The 17,692-nt window shown below is 43.7% G+C and overlaps 1 protein-coding gene across 1 annotated transcript; it reads right to left on the reverse strand.

The window, feature by feature from the left end:
• Positions 1-6,686: 6,686 nt before the first annotated feature.
• On the reverse strand, positions 6,687-16,093 carry LOC143933755 (chemerin-like receptor 1). The gene is made up of 2 exons (XM_077456753.1): positions 15,966-16,093; positions 6,687-10,256 (listed from the first exon to the last, which is right to left on the reverse strand). The coding sequence occupies exon 2, from the start codon at positions 10,223-10,225 to the stop codon at positions 9,149-9,151; it is 1,077 nt and encodes a 358-aa protein (XP_077312879.1). The 5' UTR covers positions 10,226-10,256; positions 15,966-16,093; the 3' UTR covers positions 6,687-9,148.
• Positions 16,094-17,692: the final 1,599 nt, after the last annotated feature.

The following is a 17,692-nucleotide window of genomic DNA, read 5'->3' on the forward strand; positions in this document are numbered from 1 at the left end:
GGCAGTTGTGCTAGTGCAGGCCTGGGGGGGGTTTGTTTGCCGCCCCCACCCCAAAAAAAAAAAAACACCAGCCGCCACTGGTATTGTCATACACGTTTTACGCTGTATGTATTGCACTAATGTTATGTAATTTCAGATGTTGTGCATACCATTTATGATAACGTCATTTTTGGATGAAAACTTTCTAAACAAAGAATTAAAAATATAAATGTTGGATTAATAGTCTAAATCAGTCTTTCTCAACTCTTTCAACACAGAGGAACCATTAAAATATTTTCCAGTCTCAGGGAACCCCTGCTAAAAATTACTGTTGGTACAACTGATACATTCGTATGATGGCCAGATAGCCAAATATGATGTCCTCTTACAGATAGCTAAAAAAAAAAAATCATTGCTGTCAGTGGGAACAGAAATTGACAGACAGAAATTACTTATTGCTCATGGAGCCAATAGCAACCTCTGGAGGAACCTCAGGAATTCACAGAACCCTAGTTGAGAAACTCTGCTCTAAACGTTTTTGGGTTTTTTTTTGGACCAAAGGGATGGGAAATGTGATTTTTTTTTAACCGGGTACCCCCCCCCCCCCCGAAAGGTGACAAATGTGTCAGCCTAAGGGGGGAGAAGGCAGACAAGTGGAGCTCTCCCTTTTGGGTGGAGATCAGTTTTATGTAGCTGAAACATTTCCTGTTGACTCTGAGGATGTTCTGCAACTTTCTTTAGCAACTGCTTGACACAACATCATCGGCAGAATGATTGAAACAAATGATGTGTAAAGGAGAGCGCTGTTAACTTCTTTTATTGATCTATTTTGCACCTCACAATAATGTGGCATAGCCCTCTGATTCCTCTTGTATTGATTGTATTGTAACTGTATTGCATGAGATAGTTGGACAGACTAGGGTAGGAAGCTCCGGAGGATTGGAGAGGCTCTGGAAATGTCCTGGAGGGGAGCATGGGAGGAGGTGACAAAGGAGCTAGAGAGCAGGAGGTCTTGGGAGGAATGAAGAGAACGAGTAGGTTGGCTTTGTGAGACAAGGTTAGTGATGTAGCTGGAGTTGTGGATGTTAGAATTTTTTATTTAACCCCTTCAGCCCCGCAAGGATTTACCACTTTCCTGACCGGAGCACTTTCTGCGATTCGGCACTGCGTCGCTTTAACTGACAATTGCGTGGTCGTGCGACGTTGCACCCAAACAAACTTAATGTCTTTTTTCCCCCACAAATTGTGCTTTCTTTTGCTGGTATTTGATCACCTCTGCGATTTTTATTTTTTGCGTTATAAACAAAAAAAGGACAATTTTTAAAAAAAACACATTTTTTTTTACTTTTTGCAATAATAAATATATAAAAAAAAAAATTTTTTCCTCAGTTTAGGCCAATACGTATTCTTCTACATGTTTTTGGTAAAAAAAAATCACAATAAGCATTTATTGATTGGTTTACGCAAAAGCTATAGCATCTACAAAATAGGGGATAGTTTTATGGCATTTTTATTAATCATTTATTTTTAACTAGTAATGGTAGCGATCAGTGATTTTTACCATGACTGCGACATTATGGCGGACACATTGGACATTTTTGGCGCTATTTTGGGACCATTCACATTTGTAAATGTGGCTGGCAGTGAAGGGGTTAACCACTAGGTGGTGCTGTAGGGGTTAAGTGTGTCCTAGGGAGTGGTTCTAACTGTGGGGGTATGGGCTACGTGTGACACATCACTGATCACCGTTCCCGATTACAGGGAGCTGTGATCAGTGTCTGTGTCACTAGGCAGAACGGGGAGATGCTTGTTTACATCAGCATATCTCCCGTTCTTCCTCTCCGTGAGACGATCGTGGATATCCCCGCGGACATCGATTCCTTGGGACCCGCGGTCTGACTCACGGAGCTTGCTGCTATACAGACCTTGTGACATCACGTACATTAACGTGATTTTGCGCAGCGTAGATAACCTGCCGCAGTAAAACTGCGGCGGCTGGTCCGCAAGCGGTTAATAATACATTGAGTGATCAGAAGCTGGTGGAGGGATTAGCAGAGAGGAGTAGCCAACAATAAACAGTGAACAGAAAGTTGAATGGAAATCTCCACAATGGGGCTCAGAGGACAAAAAAAAAAAAAAGAACAGGGGTCATAACCCTTCCTTACTCTATTCAATTTTTTTTTTTTTGCCTTTAGGCTCCATTTACATTTGTGCAGCTCCAAAGTCATGTGATTTCATTTGCGACTTTGATGCAACTTTGAATGTGTGCAACTTTGGCTGTTGCATAACTGTCACATTTATAATATTAAGATGCAACTTTCCTTTGAATTTTGAGAATTTACATTGCAGTCTATAGCACTCGAGTCGCATGAAAGTTGCATCAAAGCAGTGAAGAAGCTGCTGTAAGTCGCATTGATGTGAATGGCTTCCATTGAAATACATGGGCTGCGGTGACTTTATGTGTCTTAAAGCACATGACAAGTCACACATCCTTTATCAGTGTCACTGTACATAAAGCATGAAACCTCTTCCTGACCACAAGGTGCAAACCCCATCTACACATCTACAGATCTGATATCTATACACTTATTTAAAGGAAGACCAGATGAAGACCAGGTTCTCCTGTAAATCATACTCTGTCCATAGAGCAAGTTTGTGTTTCTGCATGAAGAAGAGCACACATCAGCTGAAAGAGCTGAACATTTTCAAAGTTGAATGGCTTTAATAGCTGAAAGTATATAAAGCATTCCCACTAATTAATAAATAAAAAACAAATAATAATAGTGGGACTGCTTAATTAATAATTAATAATTAATTAACTAATTAATAAATAAAAAACGAATAATAATAGTGGGACTGCTTAACCACTTGCCGACCGCCGCACGACGATGTACATCCTATTTTTGAAGAGGGATATCTCGGTAACGGCAGCAGCTGCTGCCACAACTGAGATATCCATCTCTTCAGGCGGCGGTCGGCTGTACGATAACGGTGGTCTCCGCGGCAGATTCACCGCGAGATCACCGCTATCGGCGGTGGGAGAGGTGCCACCCCCCGCCGCCCTCCCGCACCTTCCGCCGCTTACCGGAGCCGTCGGTAGTGGCGGAGGCGATCGGGTCCTCTTCCTAGCTGGGCATAGAGACAAGTGAGGCTAAGATGGCCCCCACTCGTCTCTATACCATAGGAGGGCGGAAGCGACGTCAAAACGTCACTTCCGCCCATACTTCTTAAAGGTATATTTTTTTTTAAATGTCAGATTTTTTTTTGTTGCATTTTAGCCCAAATATGAGATCTGATGACTTTTTGACCCCAGATCTCATATTTAAGAGGACCTGTCATGTTTTTTTCTATTACAAGGGATGTTTACATTCCTTGTAATAGGAATAAAAGTGGTCCATTTTTTTTTTTAAAAACAGTGTCAAAATAAATAAAATCAATTAAAATAAATAAGAAATTTTTTTTAAAAAAAAACACCCCGTCACGACGAGCTTGCGCACAGAAGTGAGCGCATGCGTGAGTAGCGCCCGCATATGAAAACGGTGGTCAAACCACACATGTGAGGTATTGCCGCGATTGGTAGAGTGCGAGCAATAATTCTAGCCCTAGACCTCCTCTGTAATGCAAAAAATGCAACCTGTAGAAATTTTTAAATGTCACTTATGGAGATTTTTGAGGCTAAAAGTTTGACGCCATTCCACGAGCGGGCGCAATTTTGAAGCGTGACATGTTGGGTATCAATTTACTTGGCGTACCATTATCTTTCACAATATAAAAAAAAATTGGGCTAATTTTACTGTTGTCTTATTTTTTTATTCAAAAAAGTGATTTTTTTTCCAAAAAAAAGTGCGCTTGTAAGACCGCTGCGCAAATACGGTGTGAAAAAAAGTATTTCAATGACCGCCATTTTATTCTCTAGGGTGTTAGAAAAAAAAAACAATATAAAATGTTTGGGGGTTCTAAGTAATTTTCTAGCAAAAAAAAACTGTTTTAAACATGTAAACACCAAGTCTGAAAAAGAGGCCTGGTCCTTAAGTGGTTAAGCATTCCCACTAATTATTGCTCTCGCTTTAATGATCGCGGTGATACCTCACATGTGTGGTGCGAACTCAGTTTTCTTCTGCTCTTCGGCGCTTTACTTTTTTTTTTCTTTTTGCTTTTTTCTTTGACTTTTTTTTTTACACTGTCCCTTTAAAAATAATGTCTTGTAACACTTTTATTCATATTACAAGGCATTCAAACATCCTTTGTAATAAAACAAGGACTCTTCAATGTGAGATCTGGGGTCAAAAAGACCTCAGATCTCACATTTACACTTGAATGCAAAAATGTAAAATAAATTCCCCTTTAAGGCCGTTGGGTGGGAGGGATTTTTGACGTCGCTTCCGTCATCCAACGTCATTGAGTCGAGTGGGGGGGGGGGGCCATCATTCCCTCACTTGACTCACAGCCTCTTAGGGGAAAGGATCGGCTTGTCTCCGCCTCTCCTGATGCCTCCAGTAAGTGGTGGAGATGACTGTAACATGTGCAGGAGGAGGACGGGCACCGATCCCACCTCCAAAAAAAATAATCTTGCGGTGAATCCGCAGTGGAGACCACTTTCATGTGAAAGAGGACCGCCCGCTGTTGAAGAAAATTCTGGGGTTATGGTAGCTATCTGCTGCCATAACAATGGTATTGTACGTCAAAGTACTGACGTATAACGAAGGCGGGCGGTCTGGAAGTGATTAAAGCATATCTAAACCCAAGAACAAAAATGTAATATGTTGCAGCTTACTAGCCTTTCCTCCTGGCAGCAGCATATTGGCAGAAAAAAAAAAACTTGACACTTGTAAACTAATGTAACGTGCTTAGGCACGTCAGGCACTTGGGCGTTAATTCATTTCATTGTGTAACACATTTTGACACGTCAAACACATAGGCGTTAATTTACTTCATTGTGTAACGCGTTTCGGCGCATGGAACACATAGGTGTTAATTCATTTCATTGGCCAGAATAATAAGTTATTGTGGCAATTGAAATTAATTCAAGCACTTACACACGTAAAGCATGTTTTTCTGCCAAAACACTGCTGCTCCTGGAAGCGCCAGCAGTGGATTTTTCTCTGCATGGACACCTAGGCTAACACGCAGGGGCATTTACAGGCAGATTTAAAAAAAACAGATGCCCCTAACAGCAGTGATAAAAACGCCCAGTGTGCATAAGGTCTTAGACGTGGTGGTTATATTCTTTTTCATTTTTTTATTATTATATTTTTCACCCAGTGATCCCACCAGTGGCACACTTCCTGTCCTAAGGTGACTCTAGGACAGGAGGTGTATTAGCACTACAGATCATCTCCCTTCTCTACTTCTCCATATCATAAGGGGAGAGGATGTTCTGTAGTCCACCCAGGTGAATAGGGCAGGGTTGATAACACTTTTCAGGATGACCCCCACGGAAGAGCACTGGATTTTTGGTAGGATCTACAGGTATTTTTTGGCACTTATTAAACAGATGCATCAAAACACTTTTATTTGTTTGCAGTATATCCATGAGCAAAAGGCACACAAGAGTAGTTCGTTTTTTTAGGTACATATGCACATTAATTGTTATTTTTTATTGTAATTGGCTCCAAAGCATTTACCCAAAATGGTATATGTATTACACCAGTGGTCATCAACCCTGTCCTCGGGGTCCACTAACAGGCGAGGTTTGCAAGATGACTGAAATACATCACAGGTGATATCATTTGTTGCTCAGTGATTGCAGTATTCTAGTCTGCATCTCCCCAAGGTAATACATAAAACCTGGCCTGTTAGTGGCCCCCCGAGGACAGGGTTGATGACCACTGTATTACACATCATCAAAACGATGTAATATGCAGACCTTCCCTCATTTTGTATCCAACCAGGTAGGCTCTTGCCCTTGCTGGTGGATCTAAAGCAGCCTATCTCAACCTTTTCAACACAGAGGAACCCTTGAAATAGTTTTCTGGTCTTGGGGAACCCCTGCTAAATTTTAGAAATCTACAATTCATGATATATTAGTGTGATGGTCAGTGGGAAGAATGGTTCTTACACTTGTGGTCAATGGGAAGAATTACCTCCTTACAGATAGCTAAAAAGATCAATGGTGTGAGTGGGAACTTATCTGAGAGGCAGAAATTGCCCAATGCTGAAGGAACCCCTAGCAACCTTTGGAGGAACCCTGGTTGGGAATCACTGATCTAAAGAAATTTGAAGAATCCAGTCTGCTCCTCCTGCCACAATAGGTGTGCCGCCTGGCCGTCATTTGACTGCCGGCGGTCAGAAAGTGGTTAAAGAGTCCCTGTGGCCAGACCATACATTTCTACAAAATCTTTTCAGAACATTATATGTGCATTTAACATGTTTTATGCATTTTATTTACCTGTAAAATCCTCCCTTGTGCAGTCTTCCAAAAGCCCTGATATTCCGGCTAAATGTCACCATCTTGAATGTGACGTTAGTAGCCCCAGCAGTCTCAGTGCTGTCACTCAACTAACCCTCTATAGTATTCTCTCCTGACTGCCACATAAAAGATTAGGTAGGGAGGAGAGGGGAGGGACAGAGGAGCTGGACCAGCACAGAGTTTAATTATGCTCTCCCAGAGGAGAAGAGGGCTAATGGCATGCAAATGTACAGGTTAGGTGGATATTGAATGCAGATTGTAGTATATTTTACAGTAATTCAAACTGAAAAGAAGGAAATATATCTGTAATAACTTTATTTATTTTAGAGCTGACTCCCACCTAGACATAAAATACACAAATTAATGAAGTTCTGTATTTATTAATACATTGTTGCTTTTTTTTAACTCAAGCACCAATACTTGACTTGGCATCAGCCTCTTGAAATCCATTCTATAGCAGAAATCAGACTTGAAATTAAAGATGCAACACAAGGAGCTGATCCGCTGTGCTAACAACAAGTAACATGCTGGGAGGTGGTGAGAGCATAGTGACAGAGAGGTTGGGTAGGGACAAGACCTCTAAAGCCTCGTACACACAATCAGATTTTCCGCAGACAAAACCTCAGACTTTTGTCCGAAGGGCGTTGACCAGGAACTTGCATACAAACGGCAAGAAATTGTCAGCCAACAAACACGAACGTAGTGATATACAACGTGGTTTTTCAGCTCTTTAGCGCCACCCTTTGGGCTCCTTCTGCTAATTTTGTGTTTGGTGAGTGTTAATTTGCGCTTTTCGTTTTGCGCTTTTCATTTTGCACTATTATTTTTGCTCTTTTCAGTTTGTTTCTGACGGCCTTTTCGTCAACCAGCCATGTTCCAGAATCAGAGTATATAACATGTTATTTATTATTGGTCTTGGAGTTATTGCTTTGACCCAAGTCCAGTCCAGGAACAGGAGGAGGATTTCTTGGACCAAAAATCGGTTGCTTTATTAATTGTGACCAATTATCTCATATGCCTTTGCTGCGGGAGCTCCAAGAGAATAATCCAGATGTTTTTCGGAATTATCCAACGGACCCCTGCTTTCACCAACTCTTGGCATTGCTGACCCCCTATATTAAGAAGCAGGACACATGCATGAGGCTTTTATTTTATTTTTTGGTTAAATAATGATTTGATTTGGTATATTTTCTATATTTTTGGATGCATAGAATGCACTTTTTGGTTGAGTTCTATTGGCAGATATCATGTCTAATTTTATTTGTTTTCTTTTTTTAATGCACAATAAAAAAATTGTGGAGAATAATAATAAATAAATGTGTTTTACTTCAAATTACAGTTTGGGAGTAGGCAGTTACATTTTAAAAATTACAATGTAAAATTAACAAGTGACACCAACATAGTTGTATCTTTGATCTTAAAAACTACGGGATAATGGTGTTGTGGTAACTTGCACCAAAAAAAAATAAAATAACAAGCATAATAATATTATTCTTGATATCACTAGAAAAAAAAGGTTTGGAAATTTGTTTGCAATAACTCCATCAGTATCACCAGCAAAGCGGCTTCATTATTATGCCATTAAAGAAGAAGAGAATATGTGCTGCATTTCGAGATTTCATAATTTGCCACATCACAAATGTTAATTCTCTATTGTGAACGCTAGTTTACAAGACTAACCGTTTCTGGCTCGTCCTCGCTTCTGAGCATGCGTTATCTTGGACAGCCAGAAGCAGGAGACAGAAGTTTTCACACATTGGTCAGGAACTGTGTCGATATTGCAACCTCAGAAGTCCTGCCTGAATTTCTACAGGAAATGGGCTTCAGAATGGACCATGAATTCTTAGCAATTGGACTTTTGTCCAATAGACTTGTGTACACACGCTTGGAAAATCTGCCAACAGACATTTGTCCGCAAAAATTTTTAAACCCTGCCATGCCATTTGTCCACGGAAAATCTGGCAATTGTCCGATGGAGCATACACATGGTTCGGTTTTTCCACCTACAGCCTGTCATCACACATTTCCCATCGGAAAATCCGATTGTGTGTACGAGGCTTTACATTTTCTCTTAGAAATTGTCCAACAGCATGCACAAAAGTTGTTATTGGTCCTTGTAATCGTAGTTATTTGTTAGCTGTTAGGGTGGTATAGTAGTAAATGTTAGTTCTGGAATTCTGAGACAGGATATGACCTTCTTCAGCAATTGGCAGTTTCAATATTTGACACATGTCATAAAATTCTCTGCTGGAGATGATAAAGTCTTAGCCCTTGTATACACGGTCGGACATTCCGACAACCGAATCCGTTGGATTTTGTCCGACGGATTTTGTCCGAAACTGTTGCATACACACAGTCGTCAGAAAATCCGATCGTACTTAACGTGATGACGTTATTTCGTTAGGATGGGATTACGTTCAGGCTAGTAGCCAATAGCTTTGGTCTAGGAATTTGATCTGAGCATGTGTGGCACTTTGTCTGATCGAAATTCTCTACACATGATCGGACATGTTGTCGGAAGATTTTATAGCCCAGCTGGAAAACTTGGTCCGTCGGATCCTCCGACGCAAACAGTCTGATGGAGCCCACACACTGTAAGATTATGCGACAACACGGTCCTATCGGACATTGTCCATCGGAATGTCCGACCATGTGTACAAGGGCTTAGTAAAAATATTATAGCATGAACATATCCTGAAAAACATTACAAAGCCAATAAGGTCTCCATAGTATGCATTGTTCCATAAATTTAGTCCCATCTCACACCAGCTGGGAATCTGACGTTGATTTGGTTTTGCTCTTTGAGTCTATAGGGGCAGATTCCTCTGAGAAAGCTCTCTCAAATATCGACCGGAGGGAGCTATGGAATTTCTGTTTGAAATCTCGACCCATAAAGACATAGAGAATGGGATTGATACAACTGTTTATAAAGGCCAAACTGGAGGTAATAGGTATTCCAACAAAAGTTATGTAGTAAAGATTCTCATCTTCACCATAATTTGCAGATAAATCCAAAAAGGAGAAGACGTGGTAGGGAAACCAGCAGACAAAGAATGAGATGATAACAGCTAGGACAACTTTGAAAGGCTTGCTCGATGTGGTCATGTGATTTCTTTGGATGCGCAAAAGAATTACTGAATAACATGAGACGATTATGGTGAAAGGAATAAAAAAGCCGACGATAAATCGAAAGATTACTGTAGACTTGTGCCTTACACGTGCAACTTCCACATCCTCATGAAAGTTGTTATAGCACCAAACATAATCTTCTTCAGCACCGTTTATATCTCGGAATATGAAATAAGGCAAACTGAAAATTAATGCTACGATCCATATTGCCCCGGCTACAATAGAGGCCAACCTCGGAGTTCGGTGATTCTGACACCAAACAGGAAACACAACGGAGATGAATCGATCAATGCTGATCATGGTGAGCAGGAAGATGCTGGCGTACAGATTGATGAATAGGATAGTGCTGTTCAGCTTGCACATGAATTTTCCAAAAGGCCAGTGATAGTCAAGAGAGGCGTGGGTAATGCTCAACGGTAGAAAAATTGTAAAGATAAAATCAGCTATGGCTAAATTAAGGAACCACACGACATTGACAGTTCGTTTCATTACAAAGGCAGTGAAATATATGACCAGACCATTTCCGGTGGTCCCTAGTAGGAAAGCGAAAGAATAAACCACCAGGGAGAACATACGAAGATGGAATGCTATACGTTCCAGTCTTTTTTCCTCTTCTGAATAGAAATAAGTGGTAGATTCATAGGGGATTGTGGTCTCTTCTTCAAGAGTAACATTAGAAATTGGATACACCATTGTAAAATTCTTCATTTTCCCAAGACAGATTGGAAGTGGAAAAATTCTGTAAAAAAGAAGGGAAGAAGCTGAAAATTCAGTCTTATTATTGGTCATGTACAAGAATAAAAACAAAAATATATTCTATGGTCCATTTGGAAAATAGGGCACTGACTGCAAACTTATGAAAAACATATCCTAAAATGTGTTTAAAGCCAATACTTTTTGTAGTTTTAGAGTAGGGAAGGCTTGTGCCGCGTACACACGATCAAACAAGCGGGTGGAAAAGTCCGTCAAACTGAAGTCCGCCAGACAATCCCCCTGTGTGTAGCCTCCGGCATACTTTTTTGACCCGAAAGTACGGCGGACTTAGAAAGTAGTTTTGCACTCCAATCTTCCCGCCGGACTCGCATTTCGGCGGACAATCTGGCCGTGTGTGTGCCAGTCCACCGTACTTTTGAAATGAACTGACTTTTCCTGCCCGGAGAAAAGTCCGCTAATTTCGAGCGGGTTTCCAAGTAGGCGGGGCCCGCGAAGGACACGTCACTGGCCCCGCCACCTGGTATGGACTTAAAGGGGAACCCCAACGCCGAAAAAAATCGGCTTGGGGGTCCCCCCCAAGTCCACAACAGACCCTTGTCTGAGCACGCTACCCGACCAGCCAGCAAAGGAGGGGCGAGCGAGCGCCCCCCCCTAAGCCGTACCAGGCCGCGTGCCCTCAACATGGGGGGTGCCTTGGGGAAGGGGGGGCCGCGCGGCCCCCCCACCCCAAAGCACCTTGTCCCCGTGTTGATGAGGACAAAGGCCTCTTCCCGACAACCCTGGCTGTTGGTTGTCGGGGTCTGTGGGCGAGGGGCTTATCGGAATCTGGGAGCCCCCTTTAATAAGGGGGCCCCTGGATACCGGCCCCCCACCCTATGTGATTGAGTATGGGGTACAATGTACCCCTACCCATTAAAATGTAAAATAAAGTACAAAAAAAACACAACACACAAGATAAAATAATTTATTGCACAGCTCCTGGGGTCTTCAGTCTTCGGGGGTCTTCTCATCGGACTCCTCCGCTATCTTCTTATAGCTCTTTTACTAGCGGAGGAGCCCGGCATTCTTCTTCGTCGCCGCTGCCTCTTCTTCCGACTTCGGGGGTCTTGTCCCCCTCTTCGGTTCTTCTGCCGGGCCACCGCGCCTTCTTATAGCTCTTTTACAGGCGGTGGCCCGGTCTTCTGTCGCCGCCGCCGCCTTCCGTTCTTCTTCTTATTCTTCTTCTCCTTCTTCTCCTGGAGATGTTGACTCGAAGCTCTCTCCGGCCGCAATGCCAGGGACGCGCTGCGCGGGGACTTATATAGGGACAAGGGGCGGGGTCATCGGTTGATCTCACATGGGTTGATGTCACATGGGTTGATGTCACATGGTGACAGTCCCAGCATCCTCCGGGACTGTGACATCGTAAGGGGGCGGGGTCACCATGCAACATCAACCCATGTGACATCAACCGATGACCCCGCCCCTTGTCCCTATATAAGTCCCCGCGCAGCGCGTCCCTGGCATTACGGCCGGAGAGAGCTTCGAGTCAACATCTCCAGGAGAAGAAGAAGAAGAAGGAGAAGAAGAAGAAGAAGAACGGAAGGCGGCAGCGACAGAAGACCGGGCCACCGCCTGTAAAAGAGCTATAAGAAGGCACGGTGGCCCGGCAGAAGAACCGAAGAGGGGGACAAGATCCCCGAAGTCGGAAGAAGAGGCCGGCGGCAAGGAAGAAAGCCGGGCTCCTCCGCTAGCAAAAGAGCTACAAGAAGATAGCGGAGGAGTCCGGCGAGAAGACCCCGGAAGACGGAAGACCCCCGGAGCTGTGCAATAAACTATTTTATCTTGTGTGTTGTGTTTTTTTTGTACTTTATTTTACAGGTGAATGGTAGGGGTACATTGTACCCCATACTCATTCACATAGGGTGGGGGGCCGGTATCCGGGGGCCCCCTTATTAAAGGGGGCTCCCGGATTCCGATAAGTCCCCCGCCCGCAGACCCCGACAACCAACGGCCAGGGTTGTCGGGAAGAGGCCCTTGTCCTCATCAACATGGGGACAAGGTGCTTTGGGGTGGGGGGGCCATGCGGCCCCCCCTTCCCCAAGGCACCCCCCATGTTGAGGGCACGCATCCTGGTACGGCTCAGGAGGGGGGGGGGGGTGCTCGCTCGTCCCCCCCTTTCCTGGCCGGCCGGGTAGCGTGCTCGGACAAGGGTCTGATGTGGACCTGGGGGGACCCCCACGCGGATCTTTTTCAGCGTTGGGGTTCCCCTTTAAGTCCATACCAGGCGGCGGGGCCAGCGACGTATCCTTCGTGGGCCCCGCCTACCTGGAGACGCGCTCGAAATGAGCGGACTTTCCTCCACGTGTGTGGGCGAGTTCGTTCATTTCAAAAGTAGGGCGGATAGTACGGCGGACTTAGTACGCCGTATTAGTCCGCTGAAAAAGTGCCGTGTGTGGGCAAGTAGCCCGTTCAGAAAGTCCGACGGACAGTCTGGCGGGAAGTCCGCCAGACTAAGTCCGTCAGACAGACGGCTACGTGTATACGCGGCTTCAGAATATATAAGGTTTTTATTGCTGTCTGTGTCTCAACTGGAGATTTTCCCCTTCTCAGGGGACCATGTTCCCGTGGCTGAATGTGCCTGGGAATCCAAAATTTTGAGTTGTCACCAAAAAAGGAATAAAGAGGAAATCTTCCAGTGGAGACACTTTTTCCAATGATGACTGCCTACGAGGCAATTTTCGCTCTCATTATTTTCACTTGAAGTGGTGTCTATGGGACAAGAAATTAAAATAAATTTGGGCCACAGATGGGAAAAAAAACTGTTATGGGTATAAACCAGAGTTCTCCAAACCAAATGCAGCCCTTTGCTTGCCTTTTTTCCAGCCCTTGGGGCACCATTCCTCCCAATGACACCAACGATTGGGCACTATTCCTCCAATGACAGGGCACATTCTCACTCCTACCAGAGGTGCTATGTCTTTTTTATTGTTAATTCCATTGAGCACAAAGTCAGAGGCATTATTTATTGCCACTGGCACTGGGGCATTTGCTACTCCCATGGGATCACAGTCCAGCCCCCAGATGTCTGAAGAACAATAATCTGGCCCTTTGTTTAGAAAGTTTGGAGACCCCCTGATATAAACCAATCCTTATTTCAGCCAGAAAGAAGGAAGCTGTTACAGCTGCAAATGGGGGGGGGGGGTATCTTTATAATAATAACTATGGTTCTGGAACTAGGGAACACCCCCCCGGTTCGGTTCGCACTAGAACATACCGAACAGGCAAAAAATTCGGCAGAACACACAAACACTGTTAAAGTCCAGGGGACATGAGCATGAATCAAAAATGCTAATTTTAAAGGCTTATATGCAAGTTATTGTCATAAAATGTGTTTGGGGACCCGGATCCTGCCCCGGGGACATGTATCAGTGCAAAAAAAATGGCCATGATTTCTTTAATGCTTAAAGTGAAACAATAAAAATTAAATATTCCTTTAAATATCACGCCTGGGGGATGTCTATAGTATGCCAGTAAAGTGGCGCATTTTTCACATGTTTAGAACAGTACCAACAAGTCAAAAAATATCCAGACGATAAAGGACAGGCTTAGGGAGATAGATAAAATTAGGTGTATGGAGGAAGTAAAACATATGCAAAATTATTCAGAAATAAAATATAATTCAGAAATAAAATATGACCCTTAAGGGAACCCTGCGCCAAAAATTAAAAAAATAATCCATACCAGACCCTTATCTGAGCACACAACCTGGCAGGCCGCAGGAAAGAAGGGGGGGGGGGCGAGAGAGAGCCCCCCCTCCTGAACTGTACATGCCCTCAACATGGGGAGTGTGCTTTGGGGTAGCATGCCTGGGCTGAACCTTCCACCCATCCCTATTTGGAACAAGAAGTCCAACAAGCTCATAAAGTTGTGAAGGCCATGTGTCCAAAATCATTTGGCCATGTAGTGTATAGAGCAATGGGATTTATTTACTATGTAAAGAAGTAAAGGTTAAAGAGAATGTTGGTGAATAATTAGAGTTTACACTGAACACCTAATCATGTGCAGGAGAGATTAAATGACAATTGGGAAATCAAAGTGAAAATACAGTAGGTTTACCTTATTCACCAATGTTCATTCTTCTAAATGGACAGTTTCTACTACTTTAATAAATCAACCTGAAATGTCTATCTATATACATGTGTTATAATGGTGCCTGACATTTTGTTGTAATGTAGTTCTTGTTGGTCATCACATTTATTTATTTATATATTCATTTAAGTTTCACTTGACTTTCATAAAAGTTTTGCTAAGTATTGATATAGTCAAGCATCCACCTATTTGTAAACGAGGGGTTTTAGGAGACTAGGAAAGAGGATGTTGAGGATTTTCTTTTTTTTTTTTTTCTTTTGTGGTTTGTGGAGCAATGTGTCAGTTTCCAAAATCCTCCTACACAATGTTGACCTAGAGAGTATTGAAATACCAAAACCAAGAAATGTTTCACAACCCTTGTTTGTATGTTGATCAATACATCAAATTAACATACAGAGGACAGTTTAGTTCTCTCGAAATTAGGTGTTGGTTTAATAGATTTATACGAGTGCAAAATCTATTGCAGCTGTGCATGGTAGCCAATCAGTTACTACCTCCAGATGGTTCAATTAAGCTTTGATGAAAAGAAAAAAACCTGGAAGCTGATCGGTTTCAATGCAGAGCAGCAGCAGATATTGCACTCTCCAGTTTTAGTAAATCAACCCCTATGTCTTGTCTATTCTTCTTTCAGTAACTGTAAAAGTGTGGCTTTCCCCATCATGATCTGTTCGAATGACAATGGTCAGTAGGAGAAGCTGAGAAGATGAATCTCCTCAGCGGTGACACAGATAGCAATAAATACAGGGTTTACAACACTTCCCCATAGTCTCCAAAACTTAAAAACACTTTTATATACTTTAAAAAGCTAAGCCTGCCTGCTAAAAAAAAAAAATTCTTCTGTCGAGAGCCCCAAACACACGGGCTGCAATAGAGGTGGCTATGCAATCTATTCACTGCTTTGCCTGATTTACAAACTGGGGTTGCTTTACTAAAACCGGAGAGTGTAAAAATCTTTTGCAGCTGTGCATGGTAATCAATCAGCTTCCAGACTTTTTTGTCAAAGCTTAAGGCCGGGTTCACACCGCTGCGATGCGGGAACGCCGCGAATCCGCGGCGTTTTCCCGCATCGCATTACTCCCGCCGGCAGTTCACACTGCCTTATGCGGACGGCTGGGAGTGTCAATGATATGTTAATGACACCCCCAGATCCGTCCGCATATCGCAGTGCGATCTGCCGACTCGCACAGGAATCGGATCGCATGGTGTGAACCCCCAATGCGATCCGATTCTGTTGCGGACCAAAAAAAGGGTCCCGTGCGAGTTTGCTGTGGGAGCGATGCGAATTCAGCCATACTATCTGTATGGCTGAACTCGCATCGCTACGGAGATCGGATGTGATTTGCGGTGCGAATCACATCCGGATCTCCCCCCGCAGCAGTGTGAACCCAGCCTAATTGAACAAACTGAAGTTAGAAGCTGATTTGCTATCATGCACAGCTGCACCAGATTTTGCACTTTCCCGTTTTTGTAAATCAACCCCACTAAGTCATGTGCCACCAATAACTATTCTGTTGAGTATCTCTTAGCAAACTTTTTTTTAAAAACAAAACCATAAATATACTGTATATATATATATATATGTATATATGTATTGGTTACTTACTTGAACTTTCCTACTCCTGATGTTCCTCTCTGGATCCTTCTATGAATGTTCTTGCTTCTGCTGTTGAGTCACATTTATACATGCTGATGGGTTTGACATCACTTGTTAGATGGGGAAGTTCCTGTAACATCCTCTTTCTTCACTGATGTAGAATGATCGGTAGTGAAGCCTCATCTATGTCACACATCGCATCACATCGCCCTGCCTGCCGGGAAGGTGGGAAACCTACATGTACATTTAAATTAAAGTGGTTGTTAAGCCGCACTAACCTGTATACAGCATCAGCACTGCCTCCTATTGCAGTGTCCCCCTCTGTGTGTGATTTAAAAAAATGAATGCTGCAAATACCTAATTTCACAGCCAATATTGTAATCACATGACTGTCCAGCTTTCTCCTTTCCTCCTCTGAGAGATGCAACAGGCGGGGCTGAGATTCCCCTTTTTGATGTCAGTCTGGAGGGGAGGAGCAGAGAGCTGGCTAGTCATGTGATCGCAATCTCAGCTGTGAAATGAGGTATTTGCAGCATTTATATATTTATAAATCACACACAGAGGGGCAGGGCTGGCATCAGGGGGGTACAGCTGTTACAACTGTAAGGGGCCTGAGGGGCCCGCCCGCAGTGGCGTAGCGTGGGGGGTGCGGGGGGTGCTGTGGCCCCGGGCGCGACATTTAGGGGGGAGCTCCAGCTGTCATGTTCAGTGTCTAGCGCCCTGTGATTGGGCAAATGGGGGTCATGTGCAACGTGGGGCTGGCCTGTCCGTGATCGCGGTTGCTCCTGAAGTCCCGCCTCCGCACATGACCCCCATATGCCCAATCACAGTGCGCCAGGAAACACTGAACATGGCGGCCAGAGCACGGGGGAGACAAGCACTGGAAAGTGTGAGCCGCCAGGGCCACTGTCTTCTCCTCCTCCTCCTATACTCCGGAGTCTGGACCGATGCAGGACAAGAAGGTGAGGAATGGATGGAAAAGGACTGGGGGAGAGAGAGAGAGGCACCATATATGTAGTGTCAGTTTAGGAAGACTGTAGGCAGGACAGTATAGTGGTCAGTATAGTGTAGTGGACAGTATAGTGGTCAGTATAGTGTAGTGGACAGTATAGTGTAGTGGTCAGTATAGTGTAGTGGACAGTATAGTGGTCAGTGTAGTGGATAGTATAGTGGTCAGTGTGGTGGACAGTATAGTGTAGTGGTCAGTATAGTGTAGTAGACAGTATGGTGGTTAGTGTAGTGGACAGTATAGTGTAGTGAACAGCATAGTGTAGCGGTCAGCATAGTGTAGTGGACAGTATAGTGGTCAGTGTAGTGGACAATATAGTGTATTGGACATTCTAGTTGTCAGTATAGTGTAGTGTAGTGGTCAGTATAGTGGACAGTACAGTGGTCAGTGTAGTGGACAGTACAGTGGTCAGTGTAGTGGACAGTATAGTGTAGTGGTCAGTGTAGTGGCGTGGACAGTATAGTGTTCAGTGTAATGTAGTAGACAGTATAGTGTAGTGGTCAGTGTAGTGGTCAGTGTAGTGGTCAGTGTAGTGGACAGTACAGTGGTCAGTGCAGTGGACAGTATAGTGGTCGGTGTAGTGGACAGTACAGTGGTCAGTGCAGTGGACAGTATAGTGGTTAGTGTAGTGGACAGGATAGTGTAGTGGACAGTATAGTGTAGCGGTCAGTATAGTGTAGTGGACATTATAGTGGTCAGTGTAGTGGACAATGTAGTGTAGTGGACA

The sequence above is a fragment of the Lithobates pipiens genome, unplaced genomic scaffold (assembly GCF_037356315.1).
Source record: "Lithobates pipiens isolate NorthernLeopardFrog02 unplaced genomic scaffold, aLitPip1_a1.2 Scaffold_27, whole genome shotgun sequence".
Taxonomy (NCBI): domain Eukaryota; kingdom Metazoa; phylum Chordata; class Amphibia; order Anura; family Ranidae; genus Lithobates; species Lithobates pipiens.

Coding starts and splice junctions, on each gene's coding strand:
- LOC143933755 (XM_077456753.1), bottom strand. CDS start 10,225: ATGAAGAATTTTACAATGGTGTATCCAATTTCTAATGTTACTCTTGAA.